We start from the raw sequence: 17,634 nt of genomic DNA, 5'->3' as shown, positions 1-17,634 counted from the left end.
CCGTGCCAAGCTCAGCCCCACATTTACATATATATAAAAACCATGTTTTAATTGATTAAACGGCAATGCATGACGAATCTAAATTCACATCAGTTGGTACAAACTGGCACATTTGTATATAATTTACATTATAATGAATAACATATTCTCTATATTTTATTTGATAATTTGTATAATCTCTGTTTTATATTATAATTTATAGTCTCTATTCTCCATAAAAACGAACCCCTATTTAATCTGTTTGCAACATTTAGCCTACCATTTAGGCCTACTTCTTAAAAAAAAAAAAAGTGAATTTAAAAAAGTTACCTCCTTTACAACAATTAAAAAATTTCTAACAACGTGTTGATCAAAAAATTATTACATGAAGGCTAGGCCTAAACAAAATTCTTAAGTATACGGGGAGAGCGAGGCACAGCCTAACGCGGGGCTAACACACTTGTTTTAAATACTTCCACACATGCTAGCATTTACTTAGTGTATTTACTAGTTGCCATATCAACACTATATAGAGAAAAAAAAAATCCGCCAAAATTCAGAAATCTTTGGAAGATATCACTGAACATTTATTTAACCATAGCAAAAGTAAATTTCTTACTTAAGTTATTTTTTAATCTCTAGTTTTGGTGTTTATTTTAAATTAGACAAATCTGATATTATTTTAATCTCCAATATGTTATTTAACAGTTGATATGGTTATTTACTGCTTCGCTAACTAGCAGAAGACACTAGCAGAGTTTAAATGCAGTGCATTGTAACACCGTTATAATGTGCCCCTATTAGAACTATGCTATTCTATTTGATACTTTTATGAATTCTATTGAGAAAACATGAGAAAAAGGTGAATAAAAACTGAGAGTCAATGTTCGGAAATTATTAACTATTATTATGTTTTGAACTATATTTTGTATAGCAGTGTTTTCCGGTGTGTTCGTTGTCAAACTCAAAAATTATTTTATTTTTAATTATTAAAAAATGCCATTATTTTATATGAAAAAGTTAATAATTGTATTTAATTGAGAAAATATTTTAGTTTGTCTTGTATATATATTTTTTTATTAGATCAGATAGCATTTTAAGCTGTCATATGGTCATGTTACAATGTGCCCCACCGATGGGGCATGTTGTCACATTCCACTTCCATTCTTTCGGGGTAGCCTATATCAAGAAAAAAGTATACACTGTATTATTAAAACAAAACCACATAATTGTACTAGACGTGTGAAATTAATGTCGGGAAAAAATAAATACTCTGAACCCACGCAAAAAATAGAGACAAGGGGAAGATATATAGTACGTTACATATAAACATACTAAAATCACCCCAAAAGTCCATTAAAATAAGACAATAATACAATACAACTACAAGTCCCATGCATTATAGACAGTCCCTTATTGTGAAATAGGCTACACAAAAAAGCTCATATTTTTGAAGACCAAAAATCAACTAGGTTTCAACTATGCTGTCTATATGATGGATATGGTCAATTGGTTTGTTGAAAACAAACACACAAAACAATAGGATAAAAGTTATTTATAGCCTCGTAGACTCGATTTTGCGTCGTTGTAACTACAACTTCCAAGATGCATTGCGCGCAGGTTCTCGATAGCTGCTAGCTGCTATGCTAGTTAAACGGTGAAGCAGGCAGGCAGTGGTTGATTTGACCACTGTTGTTCAAAACCCTTGATAATGAGTTCTTCAGACGAAAAATGTAAAGGCACAAAACGACCCGCATCTCCAGATGAAGTATGTGATTTCCATCAGCATGTATTTTTGAATTAACTACAGCAGATCTGGCATTTTGGTGTACCAGAAATGTTAGCAGATTGTTAGCAGTGGGTTGCAACTATTTTTAAATGTTAGTCGTGTGCCAAAGGAGTTACACATGCATCTTACTAGTGGATTATCTGCCTCTTTGGTACTTTATTCTGCTTTGGCTATAAATAAATTTGCATAACTACTGTAGCTACTGTGGATAATTCAGTTCCAGGTGATATGTTAAGCATTTTCTGCATTCATAGATAAACGTTTTTTTATATATATATATATATATATATATATATATATATATATGTGTGTGTGTGTGTGTGTGTGTGTGTGTGTGTGTATATATATATATATATATATATATATATATATATATATATATGTTTTCATTTTTTTATTATTATTATTAGAACTAATTTTAAAGTGCTTTTCAATAACACTAATGAATCAACTGAATCTGTTTTAACCTGTTAATGCAGACAGGATCCACAAAATGGACATCGGCAGATTTAGGGACAGACGAAAGGAAGCAGAAGTTTTTGAGGCTGATGGGAGCAGGAAAGGTACATTTCTTTCTGTTATTAAATCATCTCAACTGTTTCAAACAATTATTAACTAATTCGAACCTGAACATCACACATTCTTGCTTCAAATGTTTTCATGCATTGGCAGAAAGAGCACACTGGACGCCTTGTTATTGGGGATCACAAGTCAACGTCCCATTTCCGCAGCGGTGAGTCTCTAGGGTGGAAGTGAAGGGTTGCTGGAAAGTGATTGCAGTCTCCTATTGTGCTGGATGAGACACTTCAAAATCCCCGGTTTTATGGGGGCTGGATCAGATGACATCCTAACGCCGCATATCCTTTTCCCTACAGTGCAGCTTTAGAGAACATGCTCTGACCTTTAGACCAAGCACCGGTAATGTTCTGTCATTTACTGTGCACACAGGACTACGTTACAATGCAGTGTACACTTGTAAAATATAAAACAACTATCTTATTCCAGTTTCTTATTGATATACGCTGTGTGAAACAAACCATGAGGGAGACATTTTATTGTTATGTGAAAATGCTTGAAATTCTATCAATGCTATGTTTCTATTTGATGCTATATCATCAGCATTAAAGCAAAAATGGCATAAAATACACACACTCATTATATATATGAGTAATATATATATATAATGAGTAATGTGTGTGTGTGTGTGTATATATATATATATATATATATATATATATATATATATATATATATATATATATGTATATGTATATATGTATATGTATATATATATGTGTGTGTGTATTTTTGCCATTCTTTGAATAGAACAATTCTAAATATACAGAAATTAATATACATAGGTGTGTATACAGTATATACTATATATCTATATACATACATGTATGTATGTATGTATATATATATATAAACATACAGTAGTCAACATTTGAAGTGGATCAAAACCTTTCATCAAAGTTATACATCAATATTGAACAATACCCGTTCTTGTCTTAGGACAACTTTGATGAACTTTTTTGATTCATTTCAAATGTTGACTACTGTATATATATATATGGTATACTTTTTGCCATTTTTGCTTTGATGCTGATATAGCAATAAAAATTGATATGGGCAAATGCTAACAAGTATGATGGCCTTTTATCGTTTGTAATGATGTTATATTGTATTTGTTTGTGTGTCTGTAGGGTCAGAGGATCAGAAGATTAACGCAGAGCTTGAACACCAGTACCAACAGGGTCTGGATGGGAAGATGTCAGGGAGGAACAGGAGACACTGTGGCCTGGGCTTTAGTGAGGTCTGAGACTCTTATAAGCTGTGGTGTGAAATAATGTTGATACTTGAGATTTTCATGTTGGGAATTGTAGAATGTGAGCAAATGTTTTGTGATTTGTTGTGAACTGCTGTGCTTCCTCTTCACAGCCCGACCCCCCCGCTGTGAGTCCGAGCGCTGCTGTGCCAGAGAAGCCGGACGGTTCAGAAGAGGCCAGTGAACAACCATCAGAACCACTCAAGGAAGAGAAAACCCCTTCTAACACAGAGCTCAAGAAACAGGAGGAGCACACAGACTCAGAGGACAAGAAAAAAACTTTTAAAATGGCATTTGTAAAAGCCACATAAATGGTTTTTTTCGTTGTTGTTGTTTTTTTTTATCTCCCAAAATGTTCCAGTAATCGATTGAGAGTGAATGGATCCAAAATGGATTTAAAAAAAAAATGTAATTACGTCTGTGCCATGTTATTTGGACTTGCTTGAACTTGTTGAGAACTGTTTCTTCTCTACAAATTAAATAAATAGTTCCTTCAAGAAAGGAAATCCGGTCTCAGTCTACTCAGCCCTTGAAATTTCATACAGTATAAACACGAGGATGAGCAGAAACTGAGGTTATTGTGAAACTGAGATGCATTAAATTGCAGACAAAATGTCCATTGTGTGTATTAAGTCAATGTATGAATATCAATAAAGAGAAAAAATTATTCTGTGATTGTGATTATAAAACTTTCCGTGTGTGTGTATATATATATATATATATTGCCTGCAAACAATTATGAAATTAGAGAATTTAGAAGTTGAATAATTGAATAATGGTGTATCTGGAAGTGCTGTTTTAAAATGATGAAAAGGGACATATAAAAAGTGTAATAACTTTGTGACATACTTTATTTAGAGCATGAGCTCTCTATTGTCTTTCAAAATATTAAAATTATGATTTTTAATGATGACTCAAATAACATGGAAGATGACAGCTTACTTGAGTTTTTCAGAATAGAAACACTGCAAGTATTTTACAATCAAAGGTACCTTTAATAGTATTTATTAAAATACATAACACAGCAAACAATTAAGTACACAATTACATTTTAACAAAACATATCGTCATGCAAAATAAACCATTTTCGATGTTATAATATTGAAACCGTAGCTGGCATTGACCAGTAAAATGAATAAAAACATATAAAACGTTCTGAACATCAGATAACCTGAATAATAGAATGTGAATTATAAATATTTGGTACAAAAACCCCCCACAAAAATATTGTTCTTTGGATTCCCAAGGAAGCGTATCAACACAATTTAGCTCTCGGACATGGCTTTGGCTGCAAAACAAAACATTAAAATTACTTTAAAACGTCAGGACATTATTGTGTATGATAAAATGTTCAATATTCCCGGCGTTGGCAGATGTCTCACCTATGACCTGCTTCCTCTTGATGGAGGCCTCTGTGGCGAGAGCACGAGGAACGCTCATGATCCTCTCCTGATGATGAAGAGCATTATCCAGCTCAGTGAAATCGATCTGCTCTGCATCCACAGACTTCGAGCTGAAACGTCACAACGGAAGACTCAACATCTAAGCACATAGTCCAGTTACATGTTTGCATCTTATTTTTCCAGCGTACCTCGACTTCGACAGAAGGCTTTTTATCTTTGCTACGGTGCGAGAACGAACCTCCTTCTCTTCTGGAGTCAGCTCTTCATCTGACTCCACGTCCATGAGTCGCTTTGGGATGGGCACCTTCTGTGGTGTAGACAGCTGAGGCGGGACAGGGGGTAAGTTCAGCCGTGACCAGTGTTGGGGTAATGCATTACAAGTAACGCGCGTTATGTAATCAGATTACTTTTTGCAAGTTCTAGTAACACATTACTTTTAAATTTACATCTAAGTTACTTTTTCAAACAAGTGATGCAAGTTTGTTTTCCCATTTATTGACTGACAGCTATTTTGTCCTCCTTCAATAATTCTGTCCACCTTCAATAATTAAATAATACAGGTATACTTTATGTATTTAATCTCACTTTATTAACCACTGTCTTTGCTGCCGACCTTCGATGATCCAATTCAACCATACTAATAAGCAAAAATGATTTTACATATACATCACATTTATGTTTAATTTTTGTTTGTTTTTATGTCTGGAGTAAAAGTGACTTTTTTTCCTCTGCAATCCAGAAAGGCAGCACAGCTGAAAGGCTTGTTTGAGCGGCGCCCTCTACTGTACAGATGTGAATTTGCATTTCCTTCAGCCGAGGCTTATTCATTTCACTTATGGTGTGAAAGGGCCTTAACATTTGCCAAAACCTTACTTTTTATTCTTATTAAAAGACAAATATGCAAGCCAATGCAATTAATTACTTTTTTAGGGCGTATCGCAATATTGTAATGCATTACTTTTAAAAGTAACTTTCCCCAACACTGGCTGTAAAAACAGAGGAATCAACAGGGTTTATCTCAAATCAAGATCTCAATAACTTATTAGTTATAATTAACTATAATTGAACACTATAAATCCTACTGTATCATATATGTGGATGCACATATATAAACATGATCAAACCTCCACTGACAAACTGTCGTCTGTTTTATAGTTTATATTGCTTTAGCAAATAAAAGGTCTTGTAGTAAATAATACAGAAATCGTCCTCCTTCAGGTCCTGGTTCACGTGCCTTTTTGCTGTGAATTTTTTTTATAAAGTAAATGTAAAAATAACGTAATATTTCAAAACAAACACTTACTGGACTGAAGAAACTCAGTTACTTAATTACCTATAAATATGTTTTTAGGAAAAAATAATGCTAAAATATATCAAATATGATACATCAGGCTTTTGAGGAACGTTTATTTGGAAATCTCTGAATCATCATTGCATTGCATGTTTTGCCACCACAATTAAACTACAGAATAGATCTTTGATCATAAAACTAAGCATTTAAATATCATCATAAAGACATATTACTGGAAAATATAGAGTGATAACTGATATTTATAAGCATTTTATGTTATCAGGATTTCTAACTTTACAAGTTATCAGGATTTCATCTTAATTTTTGAACAAATATCATAAAAAACACCTCAATTTTATTCAGACGCCCCAAACTAACTAAGAATATGAAATCTGGTGCATTTGCTGATATTTATGATAAATGCACCAGATTTCATATTCTTAGTTAGTTTGGGCGTCTGAATAAAATTGAGGTGTTTTTTTTCTCATACAAAGTATGAGCTTTGTATTCCTATTATATCAGCCATAGAAGCCTGATCTATCACATATGATACTCAACAAAAAAACACATATGCAAACTTTTAAAGTCAGGCTCTATACAGGGTTAAATCCAGCGGGGAAGGATTGAACTGCTTGAATCAGGTGAATTTGGTTTTAAACATGCGAGCACTGGATGCAAGCAAACATAACTAAAATTTGAAGTACCTCTTGGGTAAGATCGAACTCAAAGTCCACATGCTCCAGCTCCTGTTCGCTCATTGGCCGAGCCTCAACCGTCAGCCATTCATCCGATGCCGGCCGCTGAGATTTGGCGAGTAAGGTCTGTTTCGGTCGCTGCAAATCAATGACTTTTTCCCATCCCTACTAGGGCGAAGACAACAATATACAATATTTAGGCAACACACACTACACAATTCCTCTGGAAATTAGCCTTGATACTGGATTTAAAACCTAATATGGGTCAGACACACAATATCTTTGCCATATCACAAAGTGACTAGGGGACTGATATCAATTGTGAAATTATAAATGGTTGGCAGATCAACTGGTTCAAACAAGCTTTTTGTAATGTCTGTAGTTAACAGTTTGTGGGAAATCAAATGAGAGTAAGTAAAGTCTGTCTGGCAGCCATTTGTATGCTTGTATAGTTCTCCTGCACTTACATTTAAGCCTGAAGAGACAGGAAAATAAAAGGGGGAAAAACAGTTATTTACTTACAGGCATTATTGTGTCACAGTTACAAATCAAACCCATCACCAAATTACAACATGCTGTGGAACTTTGTAGTTGAACACATCTAACCATGCATAACAGCTTACAATCAACATGAACAATTAAACGATCATGCAAAACCATCCATTCATTCTCACTCTCAACTTAAGAGGATACCATCTACAACTCAGTTGTCAGTTAACTGCAATGAAAAACAAGGCATTTAGACAACTTCTCATTTTATTTGTGCCTTTAGTGCAAACCTCAAAATGCAGATGTTGGTGGATTGATGTACATTATATTTTCTTACTGCTATTACAGTTTAGTTGTGATTTAATGGTTCTTTTTTCCTTCTGACAAACAGGCTAACAGTGATGAAGGTGCTGGTGTGGTTAAAGACCCCATGAAATGCCATGATGGGTGCAGTCTTCTGTCCTGTAGATTGTACATTTGGGCTGAAAGTCAAATTTAAGAGTACACTAATATATAGATGGCATTAAAGCTAACAGACAAACTGCGATTTTGATTTCATGGAGTCTTCAAAGAAGAAATTTCAGCCAAATATCTACAGAGGCATTAATGTATAGGGGATTTTATTGGTTTAGAGGAAAGTTGTATTAATTGATAATTATGTCAAGTTGGTTAGTTTGACACTAGGGTTAGTAACTCAAAGGTTAGGGTTAGTAACCTTTCTCATTGGCAGCACAATTTATAGAGAAGCGAGTGAACTTTTTCGTTGGCCAAACTGAAATTGGTGTTAGTATGATATCAGTTATAACTGAATAAAAAAAAAATGTTGGAATGGTGTCAATTGTCCCATGAATCAGTGGGCAGCATGACTCACGAATATTTGTGAGCCGAGTATTGCATTGCTTTTCAATTGAATTAAGTGCTTGATTGTTAAAGTATTTCCCAAATGCAATTGGGAAATGCGATTGAATGCAAAAATGTGATCGAAGTAATCAATCATTAAATAAAAAGTCAGTCAGAGACATAGTTTAGAGCAAGTGAGCAACAAAAATACCTTTGGATGCACCATGATTTAAAAAAAGACAAAGGTGATTTTGAGCAAAGAAAACCCAAATATCAGTCAGCTCCTGCTGATTACTCTGATTACAGTAAATTGAAAGGTGGTCAAGCGTTTGATTGGGCCAAACACTCTTTCTGACCCACCGACTAATGCTTGCTAATTTCCTACCATTAGCAATTAGCAAACAAAGCAATTGACTAAATGAGTGCAAGCTCTCATGGCCAATCAGCAATGTTTCACCACACTATATGGGCAATAGAGTTCATCAGTCGGGCTCCAGAAGTAAAAATCCCATTCATTTTCTCCATAGGGGAATTGATTTTTAACAATAATGTATAAACCGTTCAAGACAAACCTAAGGTGAGCTAAGAGGTTGTTAATCAAATGCTTTTGTTGAAGCCATCAGCCCAGGTTATTTCAATGTATTTTTGAACGAATCGCATTTAACAGCGGAATTCATATATATATATATATATATATATATATATATATGTAAAATATGTTGTTTCTATATATACAATCAGCATCTTTAAATCAATAGTTTTATATATACTATATCCATCATTTTTTATTTGATTATGTCATTTGCAATGCTTTATAACTCTTTAACGCAGACGTTTTAAAAATCCCTATGGCAAAAAATGAATGGGAAAAGTCCTTCCGGAACCAAAGCCGCTTAAAAAGTGGGCAGGCACTGGTTGCACTCCTCAGTTTAATTTGAAGTCATTCTCAGAGTGTTTCAGCTGGAGCTGGATGATCAGGTTAGAAAGAAGAGGCACTTCACTGATTTCTTCTTCTATAGGAGATGAGGATTAAGAGTCATTGCACACAGAAATACCTTCATACCCAGTTAATTACAATAATTAATTTGTTGTTAAGACGAGGCAGCAGGATCAGTAATTCCCACCGTAATATGTTCATACAAAATATAGCTTTACAAATTTTTCCAGAAAATATATTCCGATTATTTAATAAATAATTTAGTGAATTAACATTCGAGAAAACAGGCATAAAAATGTTCTAAAATCCATTATGAGAGATCAGAAAGGCAGTCAGGGAAAGTGTTATCCTTTTCTCTTCACGTTCAAATATTCACAAGTCTGTGCAGGAAAAGCCAGGAGTCCATTGCAGGACTGTAACAACTCCATGTGCCTGTCCACATTCTGGCCAATCCCTAAACACACCCACAGCACAGCCCCCGTCCCACCCACGGCCTGTTAATGTAAAGCTGTGCTTTGTTCACGGGGTAAAACGTGTGTTAGCATGTTAGCTTTGTGTTTTGTGGCCTTATGGGGGAAAGCCATATCGAGGGTCCCTGTGTTTATTGGGTAAGGAGTAACGTACGGATCCTGGGTCAGAGTTGACGGGTCGAGTGGGGCCGCGGGAGCCGACGGGCTGTCGCTCACCCTGACTCAAGTTACGTTTGCGCTCACGCACTAAAGCTTTCTGGTGCCTCTTCATTCTCTCCAGCTGCTCATCCACACTCATCCTCCCTCTCTGAGGCTGGTGATCCGGCTGGGACTCTCCCGAACACAGCCGCTCCAAGGCACTCTTTGGTCTCTCCTACGTGAGACAGGAAAAAAAAGAGTGAACTTATTCTGATGCCTGAAGAATGCTACATCTGGCCTTTCAAATATTCAGAAAAAGTACCACAATGCACAAGGATAACAGTTACATTGCTTACAGGACCACAAAAAAAGGGGGTAAAAGAAATAACATACAGGATCTATATACTTTGATTATAACAACATTTTTATGTTGAATATGAAAATATCATAATTTTAAATACAAATATTAAATTACATTAAAAAAAAAAAATATATATATATATATATATATATATATATATATATATATATATATATAAAAATGAATATGTGAATATATTAATTAATTTATAAATATTCAAAATATAAATTAATATTAACATGAAATATTATTTTATACACTTACATAATTTATTACATATAAATACAATACCGGTCAAAAGTTTGTAAGCAGCACAACTGATTCCAACATTGATAATAAATCAGCATATTAGAATGATTTCTGAAGGATCATGTGACACTGAAGACTGGAGTCATGGCCGATGAAAATTCAGCTTTGCATCACAGGAATAAATTATATTAAAATAGAAAACCATCATTTTAAATTGTAATAATTTTTCACAATATTACAGTTTTTTTCTGTATTTTTGATCAAATAAATGCAGGCTTGATGAGCATAAGTGACTTTCAAAAACATTTGATCTGTACTATAATGAATGAATAATGTTGGTTTTCTGTGAATCTCACCATTGTGGATAACACTGAATCTCCTCTCCTCTGTGAGCAGAAGGCCACACCGTACTGGTTTATTCTGGACGAGGAGCCTGACAGACCTAAGTGATCACAAAAATATAACTGGGATTGGTTAAATGGCATTTTATCCCTATAAACATAAAGTGTCTTGGAAATAACCCGAATGATCAAAATCTAAAATAATATTTGACCTCTTCTTTGGAGAGTCAGGTAGCCTGGGTCCACCTGGTCTGTCCCTTGTCCACTTCCAGGAAGCTCTGGTTCACTCAGGTAGGACCGCAGTTCCACCTATAGCCCAAACATTTTAAATGGCGAGCATCTAATCACAATGCAAAGACTAAAGTGTTATGGTCACATGGATGCTTGGTGTATAAGGAAGTATAAGGTAATTATTTTAAAACTTCTTTGAAAGACATTCAACTATTCAATTAATATCTAGTTCATTCATGTAACTCTAGAGGGCGCAGGCTGAAAGGTCCTTTAGACACAATCTTCAAGCAATCACACCATTACCGCGTGTCACATGCTGATTGGCCTCTGCTGATCCTGCAGCCAATGAGATTGCTTGCTCAATATTTAAATAGTCTGGTTTATTGTTCGTCCGAAATCCTCCACCTCCCCCAGCTCCACCTGCCTAGATCTGCTACGGGATTTGATTTATGTATGTCTATTTATGCACTAGCATCTCTTACATGCTCACAGCAGCGTGTGTGTATCTATTAGCATTAGCAAGTCCATACTTGCTCTTCATCAGCAGTAATAACCAACAGCAGCAGCAACAGATCTAGTCTGCCCAAACCAAATACATGAACACAGTCACATTCAAAAACATGATAAAACCATTCAGAGAGTTGTCATGTGTGTACTGTACTGTACATGTGGAGTTCAGTGAGACGAATGACAATCAGTGTTATTTTAGTAATATTTATATACTATTATATTGTTTATGTTGTATTTGTGTTGTTGCCAAGGCAACATTTCAAATGTTCCTTTATGTTTTTCAAGGTTGAGTTTTCAGCTTTATTTAAATGACAAAATGACTTTTAATAGTTTTAGTAAACAACAATAACACTGATGGATGAGTGAGTTCAACTTACCCTGCAATCTCCGTTAATGTAGCTGCTCTCTCGGTCCCGTTTCCTCTCATCAGACTGTCTCTTGAGGCCACGAACAGAAGTGTGTCTGATGACCGATGTTTCTTTAGGTAGGGGCGGGACAACAGGCGGTGTGTCCTCATCATAGTGGAGAGGCAGAGGTGGTCTGGGTGGAGCGTCATCCTCTTCCTGAAAACCAATATTACGCACTTTAGCAAGAGCCTTGTCTGAAGTAACTAACAGTACAGTAGTTTCAGGAACAGTTCAGTCTCACAAACCCATTTTGGCACAGGGTGAGGATGCTGAAGATCTTCATTGTCCAGGGGTAGTGATAACGGACTGGAGGTAAGACTGCGCAGGGGTGACCGCACCTCAAATGCAGATGGGGTCATGCACCGAGAAGGCACTGTTGACTCTGTCACTGAAGGCACAAGTTTTCTCTCTGGACACAAACACACATGAGCACACAAGCACGAGTTAAAAAGAAGTTCTGTAGTATGTTTATTCACCTTGTCTAACTGGTCCATTCTTACCTGGGTTCTTCACTGAGTCTATGGTGATTTTGAAGGTTTCTTTGGTGGAGCTGAGTCCAGTCATCACGTCCTCTATCCTCCAGAGCTCCCTCCTCAACTGATTTTTCTCCTGAGAACACAAACACACACATTCAATCTTATTTCTTCTTCATTTCTCATTTCCATTCAGCCAGGGTTATCATTGTTAACTAAAACCATAAAAACATTTAATAAATATTAACTGAAATATATATGAAGAGTTCAGATGCAAAAGCCGCTAAGTGCCATCTGAAATTTTCTTCTAGAATGATTTTTTTATCAAGATCGAATATTTAAGTTCAGTAATTTCACTTAAATGACAATTAATAGGTCTTTCATTGCCATTTAAGTGAAATAACTGAACTTAAATATACAAGCTTGATAAAAATGATCATTCTAGAAGAAAATTTCAGATGGCACTTAGAGGCTTTTGCATCTGAACTCTTCATATATTTTTCTTACTTTTCATTTTCATTTAGTTTAAGTTAAAGTACTAGAATTACTAAAACTAAATAAACTAAAAACTAATACTTTATAAAAACAATAGACATATTTAAAAACAGAAACTAATAAAAATGATTAAAACTTTAACTAACTAAAATGAAAACAGAAAATATTAAAATTAAATCTAATTCAAAATATGAATAAACTATCAAGCGTGGCGTCAGTTCTGGAAGGTCACGTTAGTCAGGCTCGCATCAGCTGATCCACGTCTACCTATAGGAATACGACGCCTATCACTGTATACATATATAAGCTCCTTCAGTCGCGTTTCTCAGGAGCGAATTACCCTCCTCCCTCCCCAGCTCCTCCTGCCGTCAGTCAGGATGGCATTCTGATTCCTCTTGAATCAGAATAAATTCTCAAATTATGCTGTACTTTAAAATCTTGAATTAATGATATCTGCAATACATTCATGTTGTTTCTGTTCTGTTTACCCTAAGGGGGGATATCGCTGCTCTTATCCATGCTAGACTGCATGAAGCACAGGGAGTTCTTGCCCAGAACAGAACCATACGATACCGCCAATCCTAACCATATGCTAATTGTCAATCGTATTTTACGATAGTGGTCCTGACAGAACTAAAAGTATATCAATGATACTAAAATAACACTGCAAATGAGTTATTTTAAATCTAAGACAGCTAATCAAATATATGAGAGAACAACATGATAGCAAAATATAAAATAAAAAAGGATACAGAAATGGAGATCAAGACAGAAAAGACCTGAGGAGATGTGCAGAGATTCATCTGGGTCTGCAGGACGTCCCTCAGCTGTTCAACTGACTGCTCCAGTCTGCTGTAGTCGTCCCACGCTCTCTCCATCTCCTGAACAATACAAAACAAATACACCCAAAATCAAAGCTTTTTCTATACCAGCAAAACATTTACTGCAAATAAATATTATATTATGAATTAAATGTAAAAGTCAGTACATCATCAATCCTTTGATCTATTAATGGGTAAAGCTACAGTAACGTCTTCAGCTAGTCAGCATGAGTTCCTTTCCATCTAAGCTGGTTCTATCTCTTAAGCCTTGTAGTGAATGTTTTATGAGCAGTAGGATAGACCACATCTGCATCACATTCAATACTTACCGTTGACACTCTAGAAATGTCTGCTCGAATATGCACCAGGTCCTCTTGAAGGAGTCGCTGCTGGTAAGCGATCTTCTCAGCGTGAGCTGGCTGATCCTTGTACTGCTCCATCTGCTGGTGAGACACATCCAGGACAGACTCAAGCTTGTCCTAGAGAGAAAGAGCAAATATATTAATACTGACATATCTATAATAACAAGACCAAAGTAAACGCTGCACTTTTTGCCTCATATTTGCCTCACCTTATCATCCTTAAGACCACTGAGTCTGAACTCAAGCTCTTGAAGTATTTTGTCATGTTCACACAGTCGACTCAGTGTCACCTGCAGTAGGAAACAGAGCTTTATGGATCAGTTAAGACCAGGAAAAACAGCTTAATAAGGCAAAACAATGTTATTTTGTGCATAGCAACACAGGATTAGTAGATAATTAACTCTTTCCCCACCATTGACAGAATTTACAAGTCCACAATTAGACCACATTTCGCCACAAACATCACTCCGACCTGCAGCTTTCCCTGTCTCTAAATTTTCCGGTGTTGTGCCGAATTTAGACCCCCGCCAAATTATTACCCCCCCTAGTATTGGTAGGTTTAGGATTAGTTGTGGGGGAGGGGTTAGGATTAGGGGGAGGGGTTAGGATTAGGGGTGGGGTTAGGATTAGGCAATCAGGTACTGACTTCAACGAGGGGGGTAATAATTTGGCAGGGGGTCGAAATTCGGCACAACACCGGTAATCCATGTTTTCAGTGTTATACTTAGGGGGCGCTATTACGCATCTTCTGAAAGAAGAATACAGAATCTCAAGATCCAAAAACAAGCGAAGAAGCAGCAGAAACAAGCAATAGAAACATTGGTTACGCAAAATGTTGCTTTTTTATGAAACTTACCCACATCAAGAGTTATGAGAAGGCATGAAGCTAGAATTGTACAAGTGAAACTCGAAAAATTAGAATATCGTGCAAAAGTTAATTTATTTCAGTAATTCAACTTAAAAGGTGAAACTAATATATTATATAGACTCATTACATGCAAAGTGAGATATTTCAAGCCTTTATTTTTTATAATTATCACAATATTCTAATTTTGACTTTGGGGTTTTCATAGCTGTAAGCCATAATCATCAAAATTATAACAAATAAAGGCTTGAAATATCTCACTTTGCATGTAATGAATCTATATGATCTATTAGCTTCACATTTTAAGTTGAATTACTGAAATAAATGAACTTTTGCACGATATTCAAATTTTTCGAGTTTCGCCTGTATGTTCAGATAATCAAACAACAAAATATCAGATCTAAAATGCCGGTGCTAGTGGCAACTTTGAAAAGAAAAAGAAAAAGGCTGGCAGGGAAAAGAGCTGATGAGTAAGACGCTGATTTGTCCTCTATACTCACATCTATGTCACTTTCCGCCACCTTCACTGGCTTAGCCGGCCGTCCTTTTAGAGTTTCTGTCCCACTCACCTATTACACAATTCACAGAAAAGCCTCCTTGTGTTAGTGCTCCACAAACAGAAACACATCTATTCAACACAAGCGAAGCAAGACCAACACTGTGCAAATGGACACTGTTGAAAGTCACAGTGAGAAGCTTTGAGACAGTATTCTTCATTTCTAATGCAAGCTTTCTGGAAGCACAATGGCAGGATGGTGTCTCACTATCTTCATGCCAACAGAACACAGCTGTGGGACATAAATGCAATGTCTAAAATAAAGCCTCCACAGAAAATGCTGCGTGGTAAACTCATAAAAGAAACCCAAGCTCTGGACAACGATGAACTGGACAGTGTTGGGGAGTAACTCATATTTTGTTAATAATACCCACTGGTTGTCACTGTTTTTGTAGTTTGGGGTCAGTAAGATTTTTGGATATTTTAGAACCACGGCTGCATTTATTTGATCAAAAATACAGTAAAACATTAATATTGTGAAACATTATTACAATTTAAGATAACTGTTTTAGTCTTCAGTGTCACATGATCCTTCAGAAATCATTCTAATATGCTGATTTGCTGCTCAAGAAACTTGACCATATTTAAAAACCAAATATAAAACCATATTTTTTTCAGGATTCTTTGATTCTTTAAAATAGAAATCATCCGCAAAATTATAACTGTCTTTAATGTCCCTTTTGATCAATTTAATGCATCCTTGTTGAATAAAAGAATCTTACTGACCCCCCAGACTTTTGAACAGGTAGTGTATAGAAATTACATTGTTTAATTTTATTAGTTTAAATTAATTTTGATGCCGTTAGACAAACTTTTATTCTTGCCAGATAAATCCTGCTCTTTTTAACTAAATAATATTATCTGACAATTTTGCCCTGAAAATGGTCCCCTTCAATGTAGTTATCTACTTTTTATTAGTAGCTTGCAGTGAAGCTAGCAAGTCTTCTAAAGAAAAGTTTCAAAGAAAATCAAGAATTTAAGAGGAATCTTCTCAATGCTGATACTGAAGGCCGTAAGGGACGTTTCAGAGAATTGACCAACCCAGGCTCATTGTAAAAACGTGCCTCTACCTACATTTAGCAAAACTCCAAAACACATTTGAAAGGAATATTATAGTGGCAGTAAACACCAACAATTCCTTTTATTAATTTTCACACAAAATATTGATTAATAATGACTTATTTTCACATGGTTCCTTGACCTCAAAACACTTCTACCATAATGCATTGAAGACATTTTGATGTTTCTATCACATAACCAGCTCCATATGTATGGCTTTTCTCTACAGTAATGCACTTGTGTACGAGTGTGTCACGATAAAAACTTGTAGAAGCAGCTAAAATGGCATGGTTTCATTAACAAATGTGTTTTTTATTTGACATTTGCGTTTGTTAACACTATCGGTCAGCTTTAGGGTTTGGTTTAGTGTAAGTGTAACAGCATTAACTTTATTATTGTCTCAAATGACATTACTGAACTGAGGCGATACATACGACCTCTAGCATAATAAAACATTGTCAGATTGATGTTCATCAGTTTCGGATAAAACTTTTAGCACCACTCATTGTAAATTTCACTTTGAAATTGTCGTGAAGAAGCAACATAATATCATTTTGCAGAAATGTCGCCACATGTACGTTTTTCCACTGAGTCTGGGTTGGCTACAACATACGGGATATCTAGAAAGCTACTCATAAAATAGAATAATAGATCATTTGATAAAGAATGAAACGGAATGAATTGGAGAATCAGCTGGCTAAATGTGATTCCCTGCACATGCGCTGAGCTTGCCCGTCCCATCCAGACCTGCCGTCTCATTAACCCAATCATTCTCACAACACTCACGAAAGGCAGGAGGACAGGCGTGCAGGAGCCAGGCTTGTGCCAACACAAAGCTATGTGTGCCGTGTAAAGCAATGGGAATGCAGACACTCTGGATGCTGACAGTGCTTACGTTCCAGAGTGGTCTCAAACCCCCCGCAGAGCAGGTTTGTAACACACTGTGAACCATGAGGATCAATGGCTCTAAACTTTTCATCTGTGGCAAACGGAGATAGACAGTTATAGTCAAAGGACGACCAGCCTTTAATATCCTTCGACTGGA

The 17,634-nt window shown here is 35.8% G+C and overlaps 2 protein-coding genes across 27 annotated transcripts in view; one reads left to right on the top strand and one right to left on the bottom strand.

Annotated features, from left to right (window-relative positions):
• The first annotated feature begins 1,593 nt into the window (after positions 1 to 1,593).
• cUnh11orf58 (chromosome Un C11orf58 homolog) lies at positions 1,594 to 4,271 on the top strand. The gene is made up of 5 exons (XM_084124657.1): positions 1,594 to 1,747; positions 2,248 to 2,331; positions 2,441 to 2,501; positions 3,475 to 3,584; positions 3,710 to 4,271. Exons 1-5 carry the CDS (start codon positions 1,691 to 1,693, stop codon positions 3,905 to 3,907), a joined length of 510 nt encoding a protein of 169 aa, XP_083980783.1. The 5' UTR covers positions 1,594 to 1,690; the 3' UTR covers positions 3,908 to 4,271.
• Positions 4,272 to 4,570: 299 nt separating this feature from the next.
• Positions 4,571 to 17,634, bottom strand: part of plekha7a (pleckstrin homology domain containing, family A member 7a) — a 91,787-nt gene continuing 78,723 nt past the window's right edge. For 14 of the 26 annotated variants that reach the window (XM_084124629.1, XM_084124649.1, XM_084124640.1 and 11 more), the window contains 15 exons: positions 17,485 to 17,568; positions 15,475 to 15,543; positions 14,319 to 14,399; positions 14,077 to 14,226; positions 13,706 to 13,807; positions 12,459 to 12,567; positions 12,204 to 12,367; positions 11,929 to 12,114; positions 11,023 to 11,119; positions 10,826 to 10,911; positions 9,876 to 10,094; positions 6,995 to 7,150; positions 5,188 to 5,321; positions 4,979 to 5,109; positions 4,571 to 4,884 (listed from right to left, as the gene is read on the bottom strand). In XM_084124629.1, coding sequence (XP_083980755.1) covers positions 4,862 to 4,884; positions 4,979 to 5,109; positions 5,188 to 5,321; positions 6,995 to 7,150; positions 9,876 to 10,094; positions 10,826 to 10,911; positions 11,023 to 11,119; positions 11,929 to 12,114; positions 12,204 to 12,367; positions 12,459 to 12,567; positions 13,706 to 13,807; positions 14,077 to 14,226; positions 14,319 to 14,399; positions 15,475 to 15,543; positions 17,485 to 17,568 — 1,791 coding nt within the window. In that variant the 3' untranslated portion in view covers positions 4,571 to 4,861. The remainder of the gene's footprint in view (positions 4,885 to 4,978; positions 5,110 to 5,187; positions 5,322 to 6,994; positions 7,151 to 9,875; positions 10,095 to 10,825; positions 10,912 to 11,022; positions 11,120 to 11,928; positions 12,115 to 12,203; positions 12,368 to 12,458; positions 12,568 to 13,705; positions 13,808 to 14,076; positions 14,227 to 14,318; positions 14,400 to 15,474; positions 15,544 to 17,484; positions 17,569 to 17,634) is intronic. The other 12 variants (XM_084124648.1, XM_084124652.1, XM_084124653.1 and 9 more) reach the window with 1 other exon arrangement.

This window comes from Abramis brama (assembly GCF_963993115.1).
Source record: "Abramis brama genome assembly, chromosome: 9".
Taxonomy (NCBI): domain Eukaryota; kingdom Metazoa; phylum Chordata; class Actinopteri; order Cypriniformes; family Leuciscidae; genus Abramis; species Abramis brama.
This window is presented reverse-complemented; position numbering and strand designations above follow the sequence as displayed.

Coding starts and splice junctions, on each gene's coding strand:
- cUnh11orf58 (XM_084124657.1), top strand. CDS start 1,691: ATGAGTTCTTCAGACGAAAAATGTAAAGGCACAAAACGACCCGCATCT. Junction 1,748..2,247: donor GACCCGCATCTCCAGATGAA/GTATGTGATTTC, acceptor CTGTTAATGCAG/ACAGGATCCACAAAATGGAC. Junction 2,502..3,474: donor AACGTCCCATTTCCGCAGCG/GTGAGTCTCTAG, acceptor GTGTGTCTGTAG/GGTCAGAGGATCAGAAGATT.